The sequence below is a fragment of the Zeus faber genome (assembly GCF_960531495.2).
Source record: "Zeus faber genome assembly, chromosome: 14".
Taxonomy (NCBI): domain Eukaryota; kingdom Metazoa; phylum Chordata; class Actinopteri; order Zeiformes; family Zeidae; genus Zeus; species Zeus faber.
The window spans coordinates 12,031,884-12,049,121 of NC_137200.1; the positions used below are offsets into that span (position 1 = coordinate 12,031,884).

At 45.2% G+C, this 17,238-nt stretch overlaps 1 protein-coding gene across 1 annotated transcript in view; it reads left to right on the plus strand.

Annotated features, from left to right (window-relative positions):
• doc2b (double C2-like domains, beta) overlaps positions 1-17,238 on the plus strand; it is a gene marked incomplete at both ends in the record, with an annotated part of 91,355 nt that overhangs the window by 67,130 nt on the left and 6,987 nt on the right. The window contains 2 exons of the mRNA XM_080014396.1: positions 6,467-6,576; positions 10,082-10,208. Of these exons, the coding sequence (XP_079870522.1) occupies positions 6,467-6,576; positions 10,082-10,208 (237 nt within the window). The remainder of the gene's footprint in view (positions 1-6,466; positions 6,577-10,081; positions 10,209-17,238) is intronic.

Consider the following 17,238-nt stretch of genomic DNA (forward strand, 5'->3'; position numbering starts at 1 on the left):
GTCGGATGGCCCTGAAAACGCAACTCGAGTAGCGTGTGGCAGGCGGAACTCCACAGATGTGTTAACCGATATATATATATATATAATTTTTTTTTTTTAGATATAAGAGGTGTCAAGATTCGATTTGTCTTTCAATTTAAAGGTCACAATTCCATTTTCGGTTTAAAGATATTTTTTTGTCAGCACTGACGCCATGTCAGACTACTGAGTTTTGATTCGTAAAGAAAAACAGTCATTCCTCGGTAAGTAAAAGTTAGTGAATAATAACAATTTTTAATAATAAAAGAAATGAGAATATTTAAATGACACCCAAACAGTAAAGGACTTTATCAAAACTTTATCTTTATTTACCTCAAAATAAACACTTATAAACTTGGATTCTTTTTTTGTTCGGAGACACGGTACACACAGTGGACCAGAGAATGCTCTCTCTGCATTATGCAACCCACTGACATGATCCAAGGCAAAACTTCCCTTACTTTAAAATGTTCCTTGTATCATACAACTAGAAACTAACAAAAACAACAGATCTGAAGTTAAAAAACAGTAAAACCAGCGCAGGAACCGCACGACATGCGTGGTGCAAGCAGCGCGCTCGGAGCGCGGTGCAGCGCTGGAGGAGAAACACGGACACGCACGCACACACACACACACACACACACACACACACACACACACACACACACACACACACACACACACACACACACACACACACACACACACACACGTTGACTGAGTTTCAGCCTTGTTTACCGGTTTTTATTTGAGCCCCGGTTTATATTTGAGGAGCTACAGTATATATAATACATGCTTCAAATGTTGTCGCTCCAGAAAAGAAACAATCTTATTGAACCAGGAAAAGGGAGGAGGTTGAGCGACCCATGAAGGGAGGTTGAAGTCCGTCCCCTGCCAGGATGCAACGGCTTGTGGACCAATCGCGACCCGGTGAGGTCTCAGAACGAGAGAAAGACGAAAGACAAAGTTTGCCTCGGGGCGTGCGCAAAGAACACAGCAAGAACCCACAAAACTGCATCAGTTTGTTCTGATCATGCTCTGAACATGTCTTTTTGGTCAAAAACTTCTACTTCTTTTTAAGTGTACCTCCAACTTAACTCTGGGAACTGGAGTGGAGTTTTCTCTCCTCTAAACAGCAGTGTGCCGTACACACCGCACCAGCTTTCCTGGGTTTATTTTAGATGTATTTATTTACATTTGTTTCCTACTTGTTTTATTTTTTTAACCTGTGCTGTCAGCATGCTGGTCATACAACACAGTATTTGTATGCCATTGCATCTAGGACAGAGTTAGTCTGCAAGTAGAGTTCAAGTTCTCAACCTGCAATGCAACTCTTTATTAATTCTTAAATCATCATGAAACGCTGCAATAACTCTGTCCTGTGGATGCCCTGTAGAATGACAAGAGCACAGTTTTTGGTTATAGAGAACCACCACCAACCCCCCTCTTTGGAGAACTATTTATAATGTTTGGGTCTATAAACAACTGATCACTACTCCAAGAGGGAGAGAATCACCACAGGTGAGACAAATAAACATACACTGCTCAAAAAAGGGAAAAGGGAACACTTAAACAACACACCCTAGATCTCGATGAATTAAATATTCCAGTTGAAAATCTTTATTCATTACATAGTGGAATGCGTTGAGAACAAAATAACATAACAATGATCAATGGAAATCAAAATCATTAACCCATGGAGGTCTGGATTCAGAATCATACTCAAAATAAAAGTGGAAAAAACAGATCACAGGCTGATCCACCTTTTGTGAAAATTCCTCAAGACAATTCAAAATGCTCAGTAGTGTGTGTGGCCTCCACGTGCCTGTATGCACTCCCTACAACGTCTGGGCATGCTCCTGATGAGACGATGGACGTTCTCCTGAGGGATTTCCTCCCAGGCCTGGATCAGGGCATCACTCAACTCCTGGTCAGTCTGTGGTGCAACGTGGCGTCACTGGATGGAACGAGACATGACTTCCCAGAGGTGCTCGATTGGATTCAGGTCTGGGGAACGGGCAGGCCAGTCCATAGTTCAATGCTTTCGTCATGCAGGAACTGCTGACACACTCCAGCCACATGAGGCCGAGCATTGGCATGCATCAGAAGGAACCCAGGGCTCACTGCACCAGCATATGGTCTGACAATGGGTCTGAGGATCTCATCCCGGTACCTAATGGCAGTCAGGGTACCTCTGGCTAGCACATGGAGGTCTGTGCGGCCCTCTAAGGATATGCCTCCCCAGACCATCACTGACCCACCGCCAAACTGGTCATGCTGGAGGATGTTGCAGGGAGCAGAACGTTCTCCACAGCGTCTCCAGACTCTGTCACGTCTGTCACATGTGCTCAGTGTGAACCTGCTTTCATCCGTGAAGAGCACAGGGCGCCAATGCTGAATCTGCCAATCCTGGTGTTCTCTGGCAAATGCCAATCGGGTTGCACGGTGTTGGGCTGTGAGCACAGGCCCCGCTTGTACATGACTTATCTCCATTGGTACTGGTGTAGAAGGTTGATATTATGTCGCAGCGCCTCCAAGCAGCAGAAGGGGCCGCGAAGCCCCCCTGAACTCCGCAGCCCTGTAGACACTCTACGGCTGCAGGAAAGCCCAGAGTACCCTGCCCTGCGGCCACAGAAGACCACCAGGCCCCCAGAGAAGCCAGAGGGCCGTGGAGCAACCCCCACGCCCAGCCCAGAGGAGCATGACCCAGTCCTAGGGAGCGGGAGGAGACCCCGCACCCCAGGGGCGCACACATACAGCCAACCCCCAGGTGCAGGCACAAGACGCAGCCGCCGGCAAAGAACCCGAGCCACGGGCGCAAGGCACGGACCCCGGATCCCGACCCCACGGCGACAGACCAACACCCCACCCGAGCCACCCGCCTCACGGGCGAGCCGGCAGGACTCCCATGCCCAGCCACGCCCCGCACAAGGGGGAGGCCCGCCCCACAGCCGACCAGACGCCCCTCCCGGCGTGAGTGCCAAGTGCCCACACACGTAGCAGCGTGTGCCCAGCGCGGGCACCTCGATGTTACCACCCCCGCGCCGATGCCGGCAGGCCACCAGGTATAGGAGAGGCCGAGCGGCAGAAGCAAAAGGCCAACAGTTACCAACAGTGCAGTTGGTAATTGCAGTTAAAATTTCAGGGTTGGGGGTGCGAGTCCTTCAGGCAAGTCGAACCCGAATCACTCCCACCCCTCCTGCCCCGCAGACCCTGGTCTAATGGAGTGTTGTTCGGAGTAGGATTGGTGTGCGAGTGTGTGTGTTCTAAGCTAATGTGAGTGGGATTAAAATGGGATGGGATGGATGAGAAGCACACTTGGGCAGGAGCATGACAGGCAAGATGGCAGCTTCCCGCCACATCCCCACCCACATAGCCTGCAGCCTGCCCATCCCGCAAGCCCTCGGGCTATTGTGTGGTGTATGTGCTGAGTATGAGTTTTGGCACTGGGAGGGATAGGCGAGTCGCGACCGGATTGATCAGCAGTGCAGCCTGTTGTTGTGGCTTCTTCTCAGTGTTTCGAACTTTAATGTGACGATGTTGGCGCACGTATGAGTACTTCCGTGTGCGCAGAGGACATCTGCTGAGTAGATGATCCTTCAATGTGGCCCAAGACAAATTTGCGTACCCACTGCTAAAAGAATGTGGCTATAGGCGGCCCAGACCACCTCCGAATGTGGTCTGAGCGATCGGATCTCAGTGTGTTTTGGGTGCGTTCACACCTCTACTTAGAGCCATGTTGATCACCTTGTTCATTGGGAAAGGATTAGGAAAATGTAAGGGTTGGAGAGATGAAATAGCAACACCACGGTATTGCGTTCTTTCATCGCTTGGGGCGGCATTGTTGAGGTTGGAATCGAAAGCTGCTTTCACAAAATTCAAGGAAATTTAGATTGATTGTGAACTCCAACCTCCATCATACACGTTATTTTCCGATAAATTATTTAACAGTGGTATTTATTTGTGCCCTGTCCTTGCAGAAAATTCTGAAATTGTCTATTTTGTCCAAAGGATTTATTTTATTCCCAACCAAAAGAAAGCAACCAACAAAAAATGTGAGTCAATGCATTCTTAAGGTGTGTTTGTTAATATCAAGTGCAAGTCTCTCATAGTGTCATGACTTCATCAAATCATTTGTGGAGACAATTGGCTGTTTTTATGCCACCCAGTCCTTCCGGGCATAAACCACTGTCAATCAGGCCACGGTGTAATTCATGGAATTGACGGGTTTGCCTTTTCCCATCCTGCCAACAATCCACTTTGCGACAGCCAAGAAGGTTTTTGTTTTTTTTGTTTCTAAACAAGCAAGGTGTCCCACCGCAGTTGGGAGCTCCTTGAACTCCGTGAAGTGTCATTGCTCCACTTCAGACTCGTATTAGATAATTGAGGGGGCCCAGACTCTGGTATATAGTTTTGTGAAGAAATAATGTTAAAACACAGTGTTTGCGTTAAGGCGGGGATGTCCGCTGATCCTTGTGTAGGATGGACGATGTTCTGTATTTTGGGAGGGGGCTGGATTGGACAGTATTCTTTTTATTCCTCTTCCTGGGCTCAATTGGCGATGCTACATCCATTTGCTGTTTTATTACATTGTGGATGTGCCTGTGCGTTTGTGTGTGGTTGTGTTGTCAATCAGTTCATCAGTCCCTGATTGTGAGAAAGAAACACAATCAGCCAGTAGCTCACCGCTGACAACACTTCCATCAGGCTTGCAAATAACCACGCCAGCCTCAGTAATTGATTAGACTCAACAGAATCAGGAATCATAATCACAACATAATATGACCTTCCCCTTGCCTCGTTCAAGCATGTGCTGTGATGGAACCTCGAGACTTCCCAAGGCAATATTTGCTCATAAAGCCAATGCAAGTGAGAGACGCCACCGACAAATTAACAGTGGGGGGGGGGGGGGGGGTGCTGAGCCTGGAAACGTGGCAGTGCTTATCGATGCGTGCCCTTCTAATCATCTAATCAAGCCTCTCATAGGACGAGCTGATTCATTTATTTTCATCTTGTCACATCACCCGTGAATGGTTACAGACAGATGGCCACATTTACACCATAGAGTAAAATATCCATTTACTGTATATATACTGTATACCATCGCTGTTGGCAGGGGTGGACTGTTAATCTGGCATGCCGGGCCAATATAATTTTTAATAATTGGTTTAAAATAATTAAAATAATTGGCCCATTCATTTTCTATTCTGACACTGCGCCTGCCCAATCACATCTCTTACCCGGCCCCACGCCTCTCTCTCTGTCTTCTGTTTCTCGTGTCAGACGCCATGGCTCAGACCTCCGCACGGCTCCGCAGCGCAAACAGAGTGATTTTTAACAGGGAGACTTTGTCAGTCACACTCTCACCCCATGTGTGTCTTCTCTTCTGTGTGTGTGTGAGCTTCAAAGATGCCACAGATCAGTCATCCAATCTTTTTTTGCTTTTTGGTGTCGCTTTTCCAAGGAGCGTTTCTGCTTTCTGCACCATAACTGAGCGAGCGAGCGTTCCGCCAGGTTGCACGCCTGACGCACTGAGATGTTGGTCTCCAATCCGGACTGCACGCACTGTGCACGCCTCCGGCATGGGCTGGAAGAGGGAATTACTGAGAGAAGCACAGGGGGGATGCTCCGAAATAATATTTTTAACCTGCGTGCGTACGTGTAAAACCCCGTGTCCAGGAGCCATCCCCGCCCGATAATAATGAAGTTATGAAAAGGTCCACTCATTATTGCTTTATGTGCATGGACAATCCAACCAGTTCAATCACTCAAGTCAGTAAACTCAATGGACATGGACAATGGACGCCATGAGTCTCTCCATGAAACCTTGTGTGTCCTACACCAAAGCAGCCGAGATCTCCAGGGTGGACGCGTCCGGGTTTGACAACCCGTTCAGCGGACTGGAGCGGTCCGCTGAACGTGTCCGCTGAATCCGATCCAATACTTTTGTCTTGAAAGAATTTTCAAATCTTTGCCTGGGGCCTCCAAATCACAAAAACTACCCCCCGGGCCAAAATTGCCAGGGCCAGTTTTTTATCCCAGTACAGCCCTGGCTGTTGGAGGCTGCCATGACCACTTCATGTCACAATGTTCACACTCTGTTATCGGTTATCAACTCAAGTTCATTGAGCAAGTTTGCCACGTTAATTTGGTTCGCTTATTAAACTCCATGCCACGCTTTGATTTGTTTCTGTTGTTGTTCTATATAAATGAAACACCTCCTGTTTGTGCGCTGTCTCTGCCACCGTTTTTGATATGCAAGAGTTGGCTCGCGTTTGCATGCGAAGTGTCAAAACATCCGCACCTTGACGAAAGCTTTCCAAAGATGCCCTGACCCGCGTTAGAAAATATCAATCAATCGGTGTGGGGAACCGGCCCCTCGCACCGTCATTATGCGCTGTTGCGCTCACCGTCTGACACCCTTTCCCCCCTTACATTTGTCTCTCAGGCAAATAAGCTTCGAACGAAGACCCTACGCAACACACTCAACCCTGTCTGGAGCGAGACCCTGACCTACTACGGCATCACGGACGAGGATATGGTCCGAAAAACGCTCAGGTACACCAACCCTTAATCACACAGCAAGAATCTCCTTTCCTGTCCCTGACCCAAAAGCACTGTGGTTTCCGCCGCCATTTGTTGCATTTCCAACCCTTTTTTGCATAGAGTTTTCCTCCGTTTTAGTGGGGGTTAAAAGAAATTGACAATTGGTCCAATTGTGTAAAAACGCTTAGCGTATTATTCCACAGAAGCCTCTCGAGAGAACAAACTGGTCTTCTTCGCTATTGTGTATTCTCTTTGTTAAGTTCCCTTAAAAGGTTCACAATGGAGCTCTGGGGGCCATGGCCAAATCTGAATTCCTTCTTTAGTCAGCAGACAGTCCCGGGGGAAGGGTGGGGGGGGGGGGCTGTTCCTCCTCCTAAGATAAACCCAAAACACTAAAAACACACTGGGAGAATAGTCCCATCTTTGCTCAGTGATATCAGTTTCCCCGGCAACCCACTCGAATAGAACTATAACCTGGGACCCAGCCGCGACCATCCAATAATAAATATGAGTGTTATGCGAATACAATGTGAATTCAATAACTTTTTTGTCTCACTTGTAAACCCCACAAAGGTAAGGCTATGCTATAGGCTTGTATTGACTTTTATATTGTTTCCAACAGCATTGTCACTGAAGTGTTGAAAGTAGGTAATGGAATCAGACAGATTTGTGTCTGTTGTTGACTCCATTCTCTCCCTTATTCAACTCTATTATTGCTTCAGTGTATATACTGTCTACCAGTGAATATACTCTGTATCTGTATACATCCAAATATACACATATGCCTCTTGAATTAATTGAAATTGAATTTGGCCTTTGAGTGTCTCATATTTTTTCTAATAGGATAATTATCTGAGAATATCTAACAAAATGTTTTTCCCTTTCCAGTAGGTGATGGTGATTTTCTAGTTTTAACTATTGTTTTGTGTTTATGAGCCGGTTCATGTATATAGACTAGTGAGGAGTTGACCGTTTATGCGCCCTGATCTGCAGCCTTCTGCCAAGTGCCGAGAGCTGCCAGATTTTTTCGGGCAGTATTCCAGGTGAGGCAGAATATATAAGCCTCCCACAATGCTGATTTGCTGTCTACTGGGCAGAATACCACCGTGCCTTACACCGGTCAGCCACAACATTAGAACAACTGACATGTGAAGCGAATGACATTGCTTATCTTATTCCAATGGCGCCTGTCAAGGGATGGGATGTATATAGGCAGCAAGTGCTTTGTTTTAATCATGAAATTTTTATTGGTTGTAGATATTTTAGCACTTTTACAAGCATCAATACATGATAAAAGTAATGGAGTTGAAACAGCTAGCGGTATCTGTGCATCCCTAAAAGTAGTATTCAGAATTTCAATTTCTCCATGACTGGTAATCTGTGCTTTGGTTCACTCAGATGTCAGTGTCGCTGTGTAGGTGTAGGTCTCGGTATATGACTCAATCCTTCCTCAAAAAAAAATGGTGAAGGCCAAACCTGTACACACACACACACACACACACACACACACACACACACAATGGAGCAAACAGCTTTGCGCGCTGTAAAATGGGAGGTAATTTAATAGTTTGAATGACAGCACCCTGGAAGAAGGCGATGCAGGTTCATTGGGTTCAGTCCTATTCAGAAGAAACCGATTCATTGAGTAAACATCCTGCATTGGCCGCTATATGTACATGTAAGACAAGTTGTTACTTTCATATTGGTAATATGAAATATCATATATACAGGTAAATCACTTCTAGTTTAGTACATGTCAAAAGCATTTTATTTACATCTTGTATTTACAACACCACCTTGCTGCAAAGCTAGATAATGATGTTACCAGGGTAACTTTGTGCCTTGGCTTTATGCTGAACTTCCTGGGGCAGCACAGTGGTACACTTTTAATTGGGTAGAATACCATGGTGCCTTATGTGACACACCAGTGGCTTTTATTGAGTCATCACCTCAATGCTAATTCCTATTTTGGCCTTTCTTGCACTTCATTGAATATGAAATTGTTATAAAATACCCCAAATTATAATTAATATGGAATTGGGACCACTGTATATCATAATTATATGCAGCATATCTTGCATCACCCCCGCTGTCTTGGGGTGCTTGAAGTCTCCCCTTAAGCCTTCATTCCATGCTGTTTGTGTATGTGTGCATCAATATATTCAGCCGGTGTTATGACTATGTCAGAATGTAGTGTACAGTAAAACTTGCATCAAAATGCAGAAGAACTAAGGAAAAAAGAGGCAGTATTTGAAAAGGGAACGGGTCGGTCTTTGCTGTGGCTGTGCTGGATATTGATTTGCTTGTTAAAAAAAGGCTTTAGAAGTACACGTTATGTTGTGGCAAGCTGTGAGTGGAACTTCTGACTGAAATATATATATATATATATATATATAAAGAGGAATCAATACTATCTGTACAGCCAAATAATCAGTTTTCTCAAGTTGTACCTGTAGGGCAGAAACTATAATTTGCATGCTAACTTTGATGGTATTTAGGGACACACAATTACATTATGCACAACCAATGCATCAACAAAAAAATTGCCCTTTTTATGTCACAATTGTGCCTCAATTTAGAAAAGACAAAGGCTTCTCCGATTTCCAGGAAACTATACAGTATTTTGCATACAATATTATTAGATCATATATATACTGTATATATATATATATATTTAAAAAAAAAAGTATATATATATATATACAGTATATATATATATATATACCGATCAGCCACAACATTAAAAGCACCTGCCTAATATTGTGTAGCTCCCCCCCATGCCGGGAAAACAGCTCTGACTCATCGAGGCATGGACTCCACAAGACCTCTGAAGGTGTCCTGTGGTATCTGGCAACTTCAACAACTGACAGGCTACTTGCTTCCTAATATATCCCATGCCTTGACAGGTGCCGTTGGAAGGTGATGAGCAATGTCATTCACTTCACCTGTCAGTGGTTTTAATGTGGTGGCTGAGTGGTGAATATGTACAGTATGTATCCCCTTGACAAGTCATCAATGCATGAAGAAAAACACTTTAAACGACAATAATCCTCCACCTAGGCTTGAATGGGCGCATAAGTGTGAATCGTGTAATATTAGTGCCGAGGGGGACTTGCAATCAGGTCCTGTTAAAACACATGCTATGCTTTGATTGAAGACAGGGCTGAGAGCTCTGTTGTCACGCACCAACGATTGCCTTTCCTTTTACAGTTAATGAACTACTGTATGGAAGCATGTACCTCCAGAGCGGGTGGAAAGTGAAATACGCGGCTGGGGGGAGATATGTACACCTGCTGGTTTTGAATTACTTAACGGCGCTGCTCGTCGACCTTGTTCATTATCTTTTTTAAGGTCTTTGTGTGAGGGGAAACAGCTACTGTATGTCAGAAAAGCATGACGCACACTCAATGGTTTTGTATTTAGTAGTGCCGGAAGTAGGAATTCCTCATACTGCTTTTTCCATACAAAGCCTTATGCCCTCCTCACCCCTCATGACCCCATTCCTCTGTTGTTTCAGGATTTCTGTTTGTGACGAGGACAAGTTCCGCCACAATGAGTTCATCGGCGAGACGCGAATCCCGCTAAAAAAGCTCAAACCCAACCAAACCAAGAACTTCTACAACTGCCTGGAGAAACAGTTACCTGTGAGTCACTTCCACTCAGTACTTTCCAAATGCTGAAAATATGCTTCAATGTGTCCGCTTGATCAATGGTTAATGGGGAATTCGATTTTAATTACAATATGAGTGTTTGTGTCCAAGTAGCAAACAACTGGTTATCTCATCACTGCAAAATTTAATTAAATCTACATCTTCAAGGTCCATCCTTTATACATAGACATTTTATGTTTATAAAAATGTGTTATAGTTACTAGGAACTCGACAGAGAACCAAAATATGAATGTGAACTATCATATGATTAATAGATGATGATCAATAGATATTATTATTATATATTTTATTCAAATTTTTATTTATATATTACATTTTATTCCCTGCATAAATCCTGAATTGAAGTAAGGCGAATGAATGAATGAATGAATGAATGAATGAATGGATTAATGAATGGATCAATGAATGGATCAATGAATTAATGAATTTAGTGGTTAGGTACTATTTATTAGCTTATTAGGTAATACTTATTGTAACATTGAAAATGAATCACTGAGAAAAGAATGAGGACTTTGATGGGATCTGTGCATCCCTTGATTGACGCACAGATCCCCTTCTGTCACATCTGCAAGATTTAAAACTAAAAAACATCAACGCAAGAAGACATCCAGAAACATCCTTCTAAATTGTGTGAACCCTGGTAATAAATCCTCTTTGTTGAAATTCATTGAATTTATTGGATTGAACATTATGTCTATCCAGGTTTGAATTTCACTTGAAAAACTGAAAGTCAAACCGCATATCGAACACAACCCGACACCAAACCTCCGAACGACTTACCTTGTTGTGCACCTTTTACCTTTGACGCTTCTCCAAGCAAAGTTACCTCACAATAGCGTCTGGATTCTCTAACCTCTGGTTACATTCGGTAATTGCGCAGTCCAGGCCAAGCAGGCAGGGGCAAATTGTATGTGCACATAGACAGGCACGGATATAACAGGAAGAATGCTATTGAGTGTGTGTGAATGGTACGTGCACGCGCTCATGTGTGCATGCGGGTGACCAGTCACTGACGTGAACACTTGCGTGCATGCAAATTGTCAAGTGTTAACAGTGAGTTTGGAGTGCTTCTACTACACGGTCATAGGGGTTTTGCGCTGGGTTGAGCACATGCTGCACCTCTGAAATGATCAGATTAAGAATTCCTACAATCCAGCCGCCCGCCGTGTGCTCTGACTACAGAGCGTCCAACTTTAACGCTCATGCATACAGAATTATAAGTGCTCATGTACACCTCACAAAATTAACCTCCAGAGGTTGCCCTCGTAGGCTGCAACAAAGAGCCATACTAGCATGTCAAAATAGCCTCACTTGAGAGCTATAATCTTAAATCTTGGAAAAGATCTTGCCACAGGTGGGATAATTACACTGTATGCCGTCGGTTGCCAAGGAAATATTGTAAATATCCCCATGCAAGATGAGAAAAAAAAAATATTATGAATATAGAATACTTTCTAAAATGGAGTTTTCAGTTGGTGAGCATGTGCCAAAACACTTGCCAAACACTTTGCTCATGTTGAGGACCTAGAGTTTTCATCAACTCAGTGGCAGTTTCCCAGCATCCACCACAAAAGAAAGCACCTCCGCAATCCCCACCAAGACCATCAAAGCTGAAATTTCACATGCATCCGGTGAAATCAGCAACGGTGCTTTCACTCTGACGGAGTGTCTGAAGTTTAAGATATGAATAAAAAACCGGGAGGACAGCTCTTCTCTTTAAAAGCTTGTGTTCCTGGCAGTTGCGTGTGCCACCATGCATATATCCCAGCTGGATGCATTTCCTCTGATGCTATAATTTACCCCCTTATGGTGATTGGAGGCATATTTGTCCATTTGTGAACCCCTTGCTCCCCCTTGGAACACGTCAGCCTCCTGCGGTTCGAAGCATTGGTGCAGCTGTTGGTAGCGAAAGTCATGATGAGGCCAATGTTGTTGAGGTGCTGTGTCTAAAGTTCGGGAATTCATTCCCATTTGTTATTCCGGATCAACGCTCACCTTGAGAGTCCTTGGAGAGCCGGGCGGCACAGTGTTGTCTTTGTGTGAGTTGAATCCAGAGGTGCAGAGCATTGAGTTCCAACTGCTGTTGTTGTGGTGCTTAAGTACGATTTCAACTGTAAAGGGCGGCTATTTACAATTGTGGTAACCGTTACAGTGGCGCAGTGCATTGGTCTTGGGTTCGATTCCCGCCTGGGGCGCTGTTGGCACCATGCTCCGGCGGGTTATCTCCCAAATAGGAGCCTTTCTGTGTGGAGTTTGCATGTTCTCCCCCCCTGCTCACATGGGGTTTCCTCCACCTCACGTCAGTAAGGACCCCCCCCAAAAAAAAACATGCACACATCATCGTCTGACCAGCGATGGACACTCATCACCTGGTCCCCGGGCGCGTCCACGTATGCTGCCCACTGCTCCTGGCTGTGCCCCCGGAGGAAGGACAAGCCAGGATGGGTTAAACGCAGCTTTAACCCATGGCTGTTCTTCTTAATATTTCACCTCAATACACGTATACTCAAATCGGATTTTCTCTCAAAGTTTGGGATCCGGTGACGTCCCGTGAAATGAAAGAACTCAACTCAACGAGAACTCAAGTAATTTTCCTCCTCCCTTCTTCTACTTGCACTCAAGTTAATCGTCTCTGCAGCACCCTTGCTTAAGAAAGTATCCAGAGGCACTCTGCCTCCGGATGATTCTTTCACTGCCGCCGTGATTTATCAGATGAAACTGTATTGTCTTGGGCTGGTGCACGCAATGAAGTGCCACAAGGGCCAAATGAAGACAGAGGGATAGCTTTTGTGTTTTGGGTTCTTCTCGAAGTCTCTCCTGCACACGTCTTACCGGGAAGGGCGACCAGCTCCGCCTACAGATTTGTGCTAAGCAGCGCTATTAGCAGACATTAAGCCCCAGCGATGATACATGGCTCCGAAACAGCCGGCGCCTTAATCTGACAATGAATCTTGTCTGTTGCGCGATCGATTTCCAACACGTCGGTATCACTTAGCGATACGTTTTTTTCTGTCGCTCTCATGTAAGCGATTTGACGAAAATGCAGCGCGGGCAGGGCGTTGTCGGTCCGAAAGAGCTCAGGGTGTACAAGTCTGTGTATACACGTCTGTCTGGGAAGTTCTTTTTGGGGTGTGATTGATTCGGCTAGGTCGCAGAACGGCACATGAAGGGCGATCCATCCCGGTTCTTCCGCCCTTCCTTTTGTCCGATGCTTAACCCCACCTAATCCTAATCCTCTCTGCTTATCAGTTATCTCTGTCTCTCTCTCATTCTTTCTCTCCCTTTTTTGTCGCCTCAAATAACTGACAAGCTCATATGAGTCATTACTGAGGGTAAAAAAACTAGTATTGTGTGTGTGTGTGCGTGTGTGCGTGCGTGCGTGCGTGCATGCGTGCGTGCATGCGTGAGAGCGACAGCAGGTCGAGGCATGGTGTTCAGGAACACATTGCCTTTCTCCTTAATTCTGTGCGTCAGTCAGCTGTAACGACCGAGAAATTAAGCCCCTAATGCCTTTTGGGACATTCGCAGAACTGTGCTAAGGTGCTCGTGTCTTGACCCCCTCTTTGCGTCGCACAGAGTTCCATCCTTGTGGGGCCACACACACACACACACACACACACACACACACACACACAAGTAAATGATTTAACAGCCAATTAGTCCATGGGTGGTCTGAATGACAAATCCATTAGTCTGTCCTCACAAAAATCCAAAATTGCGTGTAAATTATTTTGTGCTGGACGAAATAATTTAATGTTTTTCTTTCAACTGACATAGACTAGCAATTTAAAAGTGAACAAAACAACCTCTACAACGGTGATGTCTAAATAATAGACTGTAGGGCTATCAAGCATAGGCCTTGGCTTGATACATTAAAGTGCAAAATACTTTTCAGATAGTCAACACTTACCCTTACAAATGATGAATCAACTAGTTTGACGTCTCTAACACGCGCACGCACACACGCAAGTGCCTCCCACACGCTGTTGCTTAAATCCAGTCTCAAGGTTCCACCGGTGACGTGCGTTTCCAAACAGCAGCAGCCACCCAATGCCCTGCAAGGTTTACCAGGATTTATTCCATTAGGCGATAAATAAAAGACACTCTTCTTTAATTAAGGCCCTTTTTGAGTTGAGCGTCAATGCGACTGCATTGTGGCCGCGCAACGTCGCTCGCTCTTGCGGTCTGTATTTGTGGTCCACGGAGGTCAAAGGTCAGCAGACGCCGACTGCTCTCCCTCGGTTATTCACTTCAGCGAAGATGCGCCGCGAAGGACTGCTGCGAAGGACTGCTGCGAAGGATTGCTGCGAAGGACTGCTGCGAAGGACGACTGCTGGCTCGACACATCCGGTTCCATTATGTCCTGAGGGCGACTGAAAGAATACACTGTACTGTAGTTGAGTTTAAAAGAATTGTTTTTCTTCTCTTTGATTACTAGGCGTTTCCGCTTCCATTAACGGCCTTAATGGATACGTTCGCCATTTTTCAATCCTGGCGTTTGTAAATGTTCCCATCATTTATAGCTGTTCGTAGCACAACCTGGCTGAACGCGTTGCTATGGAGAAGAAACGGTTTATCGACACACTCCCACAAAATCAGCTCTTTTTCTACATCCACACTCACGTAGGAGACTAGAAACAGGAAGTTGTGCCACTTCCTACTGGCAACCGACTGTAGCTAATGTTACGCTTGGGGCGTACTGCAGCAATTACAAAAAGTAAATTTAAAATAAAATTGAGTAGTACTCTACAAAACATGGAGAACATACGCGAAGACAAGCGTGACTCTCATGCGAGTTTCCCATTTTCAAAAAGGAGATGAGACTTTTTTAAAGCTTTCCTCTGTGGGACCCGGTGAGGTTGTGCAATGAACAGTAATAAATCAAACCAACATAGTGAACCTATTCTTTAAGTTAATGGCGGACTGAGGAATCAGCTGAGAATTGTTGAGAGGGGACAGGTGTCTTGAAGAATAAACCTTGGGAAGGACTGGGCTCATGCTACACAGTTAAAATTCAGAGGGCTCCGACATAAACATTTCAATTCCTAGTGGCAGCAAGGGAGGAGGATTTATTTATGTACTTGTTTGTTGTTTTTTTTAACATTGCTGGCATGCATTCACATAATTAACATACCCCTTGCAGTGGCCTCTCGCAATCATGTCAAAATGCCCGTGAAATTCTATTTAAAAGCCCATTAATAAACGCTGTCGCTCCTTGTTATATTGTGGCGTAGTTATTGCATCTTTAAAAGAGAGTTATCAATGCAAACAGTGTACTTATATTCGTGTATACTTGTCAGGCTACAAATCGAGCTGGCAGCATAAAGAAGAATCTATTTTTATTATGTTTCACCTTCACAACATTTAGACAGTGTTTTCCAATGAAGTTTACTGGTGTTTTGGCTGGAACACTGTTATTAAGGAACGCTGTTTCGCCTCCACCGCTACCTCTCTCTCACTTGATGTCTATGGATGGATGGAAAGATGGATAGCGAGGAAGAGAGCAGGAGAGGGAGAAATGGGCACGGCCAAGGGGAATGATAAGTGAAAGTGGTTTCTGTAAATCAACTTGTGGGAATGTCAAGTAGTCCTGGTTACCGTCCACTCAGCACGCCGTCAGCACTTCCTTCCCTCCAGGACTGCCTTCATCCTGCCGTGTTTCTCCTCCGTCACCCTCGCGCTTTCTCGAAAAGAAAAACGAACGTTGAGACGGCCGCCTCCCCCCGAGCTTGGCCATTTCAATTTCAAAAAAACTTTTTGATAAGCTTGAAAGTCATTTAGCCTCCTCTGCATCGGTGTGGCGATAAGGACAACCTTGTATGTGCTGTCAAAAAAAAATGCTGAGTTTTTGGAATGCCTAATGTGTATTTACCCAACCAGCAACAGCATGAGCGTGTGCCGGTAAATTGCATTTCCAAGTAAACTTACAGCATACAAAAGGGGGAATAGAGGAAAGGGGGATGGACAGAAGGCCCATCCTGGATCTGGCATGTCTACATGTCTCCATTTTAGGATCTCACTTTTCGATGCATTTATTTTGTATGGCAATATGGATTTGTAGAACATTTGACGGTGTACGCCACCACACTTTCACCGATAGCTTCTGCGCTCGCACTGCGGAGAACGACAGTTTTCTGTTTCCCACTCTCTATTGACGTCTCAAAAACATACTTCCGGCTTAAATGTGAAGGAGGTTGAAACAATTCAATGACGGTATGTCAAAAAAATGTTTCTGTAGTACAACCCAGGGTATCACTTATCAATGATTTTCGATAGGGAGTGTTTCTTAAAACGGCGGAAGGCCTCTAGCTACAGTAGAAGTTTCTTTGTTGGAAAAATAGTCCTGTTAACGATGATTAATAACCTACACTGTGCTAGGGAGCCTTTTTTTTTTTGTTTTATTCTCAAATGTTCTGCAAAACTTACATGAATGAGGCGTAGCTTGTGGAGCTAGCTCTGCCGGCTCTTGACGGCGCCACGCGCTTCCACGCCCTTATGGGCCGTCCTATTAAAGCAGCCGGTCCCTCTTGCCCTTCCTGCTTTGCTTCCTGCTTTGCTTCCTGCTTTGTTTGCTGAGTGGCTCCCTCCACCTCCCCTGCGGTGGAGGGAGCCTGTTGGGTTCTACTCTTCTATCCAATGGAGGGGATTCGAGCTCATCACCCCAGTATTTCCAGCTCATTAAGCATGCTTGTGTTTTTCTGTACAACTCACCGGGAGTGATGAGCAGTAGAGCCCGGACACCCAAACTCAAACGATGCAAAATAAATAAAGGTAATTTGAGGGATGAAAGAAAGCGAAAGGTGACGCCCGCATGATGGGGCAAATGATCACAACGATGTCCGCACGCCAACAAATACGGTGTGTTCGGGCGGCTCCGCGGTGGACTGCCTTTGTCCACCCATGCACACTCAAAGTCGGCAGCAGAGTGACGTCACTAGCTATAGTTCTTCAGAGTGGAAGAGAGCGCCGGATTTTTCCAGCGGAGTCCACAAAAGCTAGAACA